Here is an 8,842-nt window from a genome sequence, read left to right as displayed (position 1 = left end):
GGCAGGAAACCCTAACCAGGACAGATGGAGACAGACATGAAGATTTGTTTGGATCTGACACCGGTACCTTAAAGGGAACCTGTCATTAGAGGAAAGGAGCGTTGGGGCCAGGACCATAAATAATGACTTCGCCGCCCATCGCCAGATCGCTTTATCGATTGGTTGCAATACAAACATGCAAATTTATACTGAGAAAAGAAACCGGGTTCGGGAATGGAAGGGCAGCGCGTATCAGGTGTTGTTAGTGGGTGAATGATAGGTGAATCTAACATAGCCAATTACCCTCCTGCAGGGCTGGAGATGTGGCCGTGGTACTGAAGGTTCACACATACAAAGACGTGTCACACACATGTAATAGGCGTGTGTAATCACATGTATGTAATAGGGGTGTGTAATCACATGTATGTAATAGGCGTGTGCAGTCAGCCATGTGTAATACACGCCGGTGTATAATGACATCTTTAGGATGAAAGGCGGATTAACGTATTATGAAACTGAGGTCAGATGTGGTCACATGATCGGAATCTCATACCTGCACGATATATATGGGTAGCCGATCATCACCCCGACCTACCGAATCCCTGCGGGTTGTCATTGGTTCTCTGGTGATTATGGCCCCTGGCAAGCTTGGGCAGCAAGCTGGCAATCCGTTCTGTTGGAGATGGGGAAGTGTTTGGATCGCAGCTACTCCAACAAATTGTGATGGGTGGGCGATGACCCACCAACCTGACCGGTCTTGAGGGGTGTCCCCAGTACCCAGGGGTGAACCGGCAACGGGGTGATGGGTGCTCAAGGATCATTGATCCCTCAGTAGAGCTACGGTAGTATGTGTGTATGGGAATGTGTACCTGCTACCCATGATGGTGCCATGATGGCCCCTGACCACCAATGGGCACCTGGGAGCCAGAACTGGTCCCTGTGACCTATAGGATGCCCTGCTTGTATTTTTGTGTCGCAGGACACCTGCAGAGGTCTTGTGGAGTCCACCTCTTGGGTGAATGATGGGTCAGTGAATTCGGATCAGATATTCGTCCGGGGGCTTCATGTTTGGGTGATGAGCGGTTTGTACAAAAGATAGATGTCTCCATTGAGGAGGTAATTCCCCATCATACAAAGATTGCAGACAATGGTGGTCCTCCAGCCTTGTGGTCACAGTTTGGTGAGGGCCCCTAACCTCCATAGCTGACCATACAGACCATGGGGCCACCACTGGGAATCCTGCACAGAGCTCTGACCCTACTGAATGCCAAATGGTGAGCCAGGTCACCTCATCCAACATCAGCTGATCTCTGTACAGCACTGCAGTATATGTCAGTGATATATAAATGTATAATAATAGTGTGTGACTGTGGGGGGACATTAGAGTGTCAGCTCCTCTGTACAGAGACTGATGGGACTGAGTCAGTGTTCTCTGTACAGTACTATGGTATATGTCAGAGCTATATAAATGTATAATATTAGTGTGTGACTGTGGGGGAAATTAGAGTGTCAGCTCCTCTGTACAGAGACTGATAGGACTGACTCGGTGTTCTCTGTACAGCACTATGGTATATGTCAGAGCTATATAAATGTATAATATTAGTGTGTGACTGTGGGGGAAATTAGAGTGTCAGCTCCTCTGTACAGAGACTGATGGGACTGACTCAGTGTTCTCTGTACAGTACTATGGTATATGTCAGAGCTATATAAATGTAAAATAATAGCATGTGACCAATCATCAGATGGAAGTTGTATTTTATGGAGATGCCACTATTGATATGTAAATGGTACGGTTGGGCCGGATATTTGAGTAGTATTGGAGGTGTCTGGCCATGTTCATGCCATGGGAAAGGGTTAAATCAGACCTCCGCCTCCAGTTTGTGAGATTGTTGGTTCCATCCTTACCCCCCCCCCCCAATGTGGGCCCAGACCTGCCTGGCAGGTGATGCCTTCTCTTTATTACCCTGATAAAGCAATGAGACCCAGAGACAAACATCCGTCCCAGTGACAAAGACACACCGAAACTACAGCATACAGGTCCCAACATGGAGGGAAGGGAGGATTCCCATGTACAACACCAACACCACATCTGTAGCCATCTCCAAATAGAAAGCATGTGACTAGGAAATCCTGAGACACCCCCATCCAATATGTACCTGTCGGGGGATGGGAGGGTGCAATGTTCTGCAGAGGTCAGTGGTGAAATAATCTGCAGAATATATTGTTTTACATCTCCGGTGACCACTTTGAATATTCACAATGTCATTTCCCCTCCAGTGACACTGAATGTTTGTTTTGGCTGAGGGTTGTTCAGGTAAATATCCGGCTTTACATACCGGGGTGGAAGTGACCTCCATAATCGCTCTGCACTTCCCTTTTATCAGCGCTCTGACATTTACTGGGGTCATAAAATCCCGCCGGCTGCTCTGTAATTCTGCAGGAAGTGCAGGCCGATCTTTTCTTTTGTTTGATGATTTAGCTGAACATTTTGAGGATCTGAGATTAATAAATCTCTTTTTATAAAAGTCATCAGACATTGCTGTGTTATAGAATCGGGCCGCCATTGCTGAGTAATCTGCAGTGGAAAATCCAAATCTGCATTGAGTCGGCAGCTGAAGACAAAACATTGTGGTTTGTAATGTTAATTCATCATCCCCTCCCCGACAATGGGGAGATTTCCTTGCTTATCCCCAGCCTACACCAATATGTATCTATGGGACCTATGATATATTTTTTATCCTATTGTCAGGGTTATAATTCCAGATTTATAAAATTGAGATCAGATCACACAGTGGTGATCAGGATCTGCACTCACCAATCACCATATCAGGAAAAGGCCCATTAACTTCCCTTGTGGCCAAAACTAAACACCACCAAGCTCAATTGTGGCCTATAGCGCTCTACCCCATCAATGTGGCAAATATCTGACGACCACCACTTTATAAATGTACTGTAACTAAATGCCGATATGTAAGACGATGGGCGGAATGATCACCAGATTTATGAATGGAGTTTTCTTTATCTTCCCTGATATCCACACACCCAGTCACTAGAGGGAGCTCTCACATACATTCATACATACATATATACAGTCCTGGCCTCTAGAGGGAGCTCTTACATAAATATACGGTATACACACCTGGCCAGTAGAGGCAGCTCTCACATACATTCACACATACCTATATACACATCTGGCCACTAGAGGGAGCTTTTACATAAATATTTACACATCTGGCCACTAGAGGGAGCTTTCAGATATATTAATACATACTTTCTTATATACACACCAGGCCTCTAGAGAGAGCTCTCACATACATTCATTCATACATACATTCATTTTTATATACATGACTGTCCACTCGAGGGGCTCTCATATACATTCACACATACATATATACACAACTGGCCTCTAGAGGGAGCTTTTACATAAATGAATACACACCTGGCCACTAGAGGGAGCTCTTGCATAAATAAATACATATATACACTTACCATACCCTCATATACATTCATTAATACATGTATACACATCTGGCTTCTAGGGGAAACTCGCATACATTCATACATACTTATAAACACACACCTGACACTAGAGGGAGCTATCACATATACCATACACATGACCACTAGAGGGAGCTCTCACATAAATGCATACATTTTTTCATACTAACACCTGGACCCCAGGTTAGGGTTTCTCAACTAGGGTTCCTCCAGAGGTTGCTGGGGGTTTCTTGGCAATAAGATCTTCCCACCTCCCATGTCAGTTTAAGTGTAAGGGTGTACCTGTAAGGGTGACATTCTTCCCAGTGACCAGTAATGTACGAGACATTCTTCCCACTGACCACCACACTAATATACTGTGAGCTGTGGATATAGGAATTATAGAAGGGGTTGCCTGAAGACCTGCAAGTCATTTCAAGGGTTCCCCCACGTTTATTAAGGTGGAGAAAGGCTGATCTATGAAAAGAATATATATGTATACAGACACCTGACCACTAGGGGAGCTCTAACATAAATACATAGAAAAACACACCTGACCACTAGAGGGAGCTCTCATTTACATACATAACTGATATACACTTACATACATGTAACTGATGTATACCAAAATGGCAACAAGATAATGTGAAAATCACATCTTTGGGTAAATGTCAGATTAACTGACATCTGCAAAAGTGAACAGATGCATCCCCCAGAAATATGAGCCCCAAACCATAAGAAAATCTTTTAAATAAATACTGCCCCTTGTGTTCATTTGTGGGGTACAGACACATTCCGTGCGTAGGTGAATGTCACAGCTATGGAATCCGACCCCACCCAACCTCCAATTATTCACAGTCCAGACTCATATTCATCGCACTCGTTAACCCTTTCATCACCTGAAAACGTCTCCCGCTCAGCATCCACCAAACAGTGAAATACCAATTTTTTTGGGGTGAAGTGGCCTTAAAATTCAGGTAAATAGGTTATGTAATGGGTGAGAGAACAATGCATGCTGGGTAAACCCCCCCCCTTATATCAGTAGGGGGCATTAGATAATCAGGGGCGGGGTATTTGGCTTCTGTGTACTCAGGTGCTGGGAGTGGGCTAAGCCATTGCTGTGGAATTGTCTGAGACAAAACCTGCAGGAAAAATGCTCCCATTGTGCGGGGTAATACAATCTCTGTGTATCACTCGCAGGACAAAAGATCCCAGCCAGTCTGTGCCAGCCGGGGCCGCCTGAGAAAAAAGAAATGCCCCCTCCCCACTTCATCCCCACCACCCCATCACCTGCTGCCTCAAATTCCTTAACTGTAGGGTCACCAAGGTCACAACACCAGTCCATCAAGAGAACCTGTCACTGCACAATACTAGTGAAGGCTTATCAGACAACAACCAGTGAGGTTATAAAGCGCCACCTATGGACAGTATTGGGTATCGCAGCTTTTGGGTATGTCGCTTTGCGAGTGCCTGTATTTTTAAGGCTGAATGTGTTTGGTATCTGTTTAGCCTCCAGGCCGACAATTTTATCTCTATGACTGCAACACTTCACAGTTGACCACTAGGGGGAGACAGTACACAGCTGTGATAGGTAATGACAGGTCCTCTTTGTTGCATTTGGTGTGGTGTTCCCCTTTAACTCAGGGCAGGGCTCACATGGCACCTGCTGGATGTAACCTTCAGGGATGAGCTGTTGTTTTAGCTGCATTGTATGTTGTGTTTACATAGATACAATAGGTTTGTATTCAGTGCGGGGACACCGACCAGATCAGATCCGAGTGTGTTACGGCTGACCCGGGAGGGATAAAAGGCCAATCAAGTAATTCAAGTCCAATAAGTATTTAAAGGGCCCCTTTGTAGAACATAGACACGTTCTACAAACCTTGGAATACTTTTCTCATTTTCCAAAAAGGGGCACTTTTAGGGCAAAAAAAGTAAAGAACCCCCTCCCCCTATCACAAAGCTAAAATTGTTACCTCAAGCACCAATTTAAAACATTAAAAAAAAAGTTGCTGCAATCCTTCCCTTTAATCAGGAGCTGCCACTGCAATACCTTTGTTTCACCACAAGATGTCCTCAGTCTTCTAGGTTACGGTATATGATGTCAGGTAAAATTTCCCCTGAAATATTAGTGGGTATTGCAGGTGTCATGGCTCCGCCCCTAAACAGCTCTCCGCACCTTCACATCCCACCCCTGGAGAGGAGGAGGAGCCTGTGTGTCACATGACTGGACACTTGGAACAAGAAGACCCAATCTGCCCTCTAGGGCACATGCTGAGGGTATGGTTCTGCTTCTCCTTGGGTGGGTTGGCATGTATACCATGGTCTGCCTGTAAGATTGATTGCTCACTCATTCGTGAATCTGCGATATGATTGGTTGATAGGGGTGAGGAGGTCAGACAGCCCTACCATAGACAGGTACACTTTATTCAAGTGACACAATAATAAGTGACAACAGGAAGTGAAAAACATATTTACAGAACCTGAATATTGCCAGAGCTCCCGACACACCCACTGCCACCCGTGCCATATAAAAACAACGGTGAGACTCTGGAATCTGACACTGTTATGTGCACTCAGGAGCAAGGAGAGCGTTAAAGGCATGAGCACCCCCTGTCTGTGACTTGATAAATGTCGCCAACCTATGCCAGCCGTCAGCTGTCTAGCCAGCCTGTGTTACCCAGTGCCACCTCACCCATTATTAGAGCTGGCCAGCCTCTAATTGTGCCACAGCTTCCTGTATGTGCGTGCCACCCCCGTCTATGTCTCGGTGCATTTATTGTATGCCAGTTCACTTGTGCCAGCTGTTCATTTCTGCCAGCCCCTGTGCCACTCTGCCCACCTTTATCCGATCACTTGAGTCGGCCAGCCTCTAACTGTGCCACACCTTCCTCTGTCTACAAACACTCTGCCCAGTCAGTGTCAGCCTTATTTACATCTGCTCAGTGCCCGGCCCATCATGCCATCCTCACCATGTGCCCGGCCTCTTATCGGCCTCCTCTACACCTCTCCATCCTATGCCAACTGGGCCCTGAGCCAACATCTCCAGCCCCCACCTCCCTCACCCGCCCATCCAGCTGAAATCTCACATCCACAATGCCACCTTCGCCAATGATTGCTGTGATCTTTGTGCCACCACCAACCTTCAAACAAACCCACAGAAAACTCCATCATCCCCTCCCCGACCACCCACGCCGGCTCACTCACCGATGACGGCTTGTAGGTCTGCTTGGTGAATAAGAGCTGCCACTTTTTCACTGTGGCCATGCCAGTTCCGGTTGGGCGCCGTGTCTCCTTGGCATGGAGGAAGTGTTTCCTGACTCCTCTGGCTGTACCTGCAGCCTGCTCAGTCACTTGGCTCAGAATGAGAGCAAAAAAAAAAAAAAAAAACTTTTCTAGGAGCAGGTTAACCCCTTCGGGGCCTGGGGCCCGGAGCCAGCAGGCTGCATGCCTTGAATGCGGGACACCTGCTGTCCCATTGTTGTCTTGTCCTGGTCATTCATGCTTCGATTACAATGACAAGAGAGACCTGGGGGGCCTCCCAGGCAATAACACAGGGGTGGGCCTGCATTATTTGTAGTCATTTCAGGGTTAATATATTCACTGATCAATGGCTGAGGGGGGGGGGGTCCACATTTACCCCACTAATTGGTCCTACAACCCCCCCCAGGTTCTTTCTGCTCCCTCACACAACTTTTTGAGACTTTTTGGAAAACTTCTCCATCTTTAGCCAATGATTTCTCAATGACCGGATGCTGTTCCTCATTCACCTCATCCAAATAGGCCCCAAATTCTCCTCAAGGACCCCGACGGCCCATTGAAAAGGGGAAATGGCTCAGCCTCAAATCTTTGGAGTGCTCCTAACTCTTCTCAGAGTCCAAAAAGGAAAAAAGGTTAAAGTTCGGGGGGTCACCTGAGACAGGAAGTGAGCTTGAATCTTTTGCCATGGGGCCCCAGTGATCAGTAAAGATCCTGACCTCTCTATGGTGGGTCAGGCCGGGGTTCTGAAAGTTTGGGTGTGGACTCAGTATTCTATATTGGTGTCATACATGACCAGAGCGTTTTGGGGAAAGCGGCCCCCCCTCCAAAATTATATCCTAAAAGTTAAAAATATAACTCGAATGTTGATATGTTTATTTTTTTTATTTTGATCACCATCGTTCCTCCTTCATAAGTCAGCCCCGAAGAAGGCAGCGTCTTTCCCCGAAACGCGTCAGCTATACACATTCACCATGAATATGAGGTTCCCCTGGCCCCGCCCCCAATATCAGGTCACATGACCCATAACTCATCCCTTGTGATTACAGAAGCTGCAGCCAATCACAAGAACTTCTGCTATATCTTTCCGATTAGAACTCCGCCCTCGAGGAGCCATATGGAAAACCCAATATGGATTCTCACTGGTCCGGCATTACCACACAGCCACCAATCAGATTATTACGTTGTAAATCTTTAGTTTATTAAAACTAAACAAAAATTGTGATCAATAAATAAAAAATAGAAAAATTCCGAACCAGAAAAAAAGAAAAAAGTTTCAGCTTTATATTATAAAATATAAATTTTTTTTAAATCGATGAGGAGATTTTTTCATTTTGCGGGGTCACGGCCCCTTTAAGCAGATTTTCCCTTTCACAGATCAGACCATTGAATTGTATAATGTGGAGGATGGGGTGGGGGCTGGTCAATTCAGATGTAAATGGTTCTCAGTGGGGTTCCTCTTTAATGATGACACATCTATACATAGAGTGCTGCTGAGGGGGCGTGGCTCTATATGGTAATTTAAGGCTGAGATGTCATTCAGTAACCCTTTACTTCCTCTGCAACATTGTATCAATATTTTCTGTCTGTTCAATCCTGGCTTCCTCTGATTGGATATAAAAGATCAACTAGCTGTATTGGAATATTATTGGCGCCCTCTGGTGGCCATGTGAGGCATCTCCAGGTATCCTATTGCAATTCTCAGATCTATAATTGCCCCCTGACATCAGATGGTGATCTCCATTATGCAATGCCAGGGTGACCTGCTGAAAAATTGTTCCTAAACCCCTCCCCATTAAAGTTTTTTAAAATTAGAAAGGTGTCATCAGTTTGCTGCAGGCAGGAGAAGAGTTCCCTCAGTCTCCTCTCCCTCAGTATCTGATGGCCAGTCTCCCCATATCCCCCTCCCCCATTAGCTGTATTTCATGTGGGTGGTATAGGACCACGGAATGCTGCATGTTGGGTAGGTGACCCCTAACTGACACAAAGGGTCCCTGATTTCTTTGCTAAAAATTTCCAGGAGATATCCCTGCAATGTTTTTCCACTTGTTACTGTAACTCACCCCAGAATATCCGTGCTGATCTGTAGGGGGCCCCTAAATATTTCACATGCCGGAGTCACTGC

The 8,842-nt window shown here is 46.0% G+C and overlaps 1 protein-coding gene across 1 annotated transcript in view; it reads right to left on the bottom strand.

Annotated features, from left to right (window-relative positions):
* ANKRD35 (ankyrin repeat domain 35) overlaps positions 1–6,741 on the bottom strand; it is a 28,456-nt gene extending 21,715 nt beyond the window's left edge. Inside the window, exon 1 of the mRNA XM_072429032.1 lies at positions 6,667–6,741. Within this exon, the coding sequence (XP_072285133.1) occupies positions 6,667–6,726 (60 nt within the window). The 5' untranslated portion in view covers positions 6,727–6,741. The remainder of the gene's footprint in view (positions 1–6,666) is intronic.
* Between the last annotated feature and the right edge of the window lie 2,101 nt (positions 6,742–8,842).

This window comes from Pyxicephalus adspersus, chromosome 12 (assembly GCF_032062135.1).
Source record: "Pyxicephalus adspersus chromosome 12, UCB_Pads_2.0, whole genome shotgun sequence".
Taxonomy (NCBI): Eukaryota; Metazoa; Chordata; class Amphibia; order Anura; family Pyxicephalidae; genus Pyxicephalus; species Pyxicephalus adspersus.
This window is presented reverse-complemented; position numbering and strand designations above follow the sequence as displayed.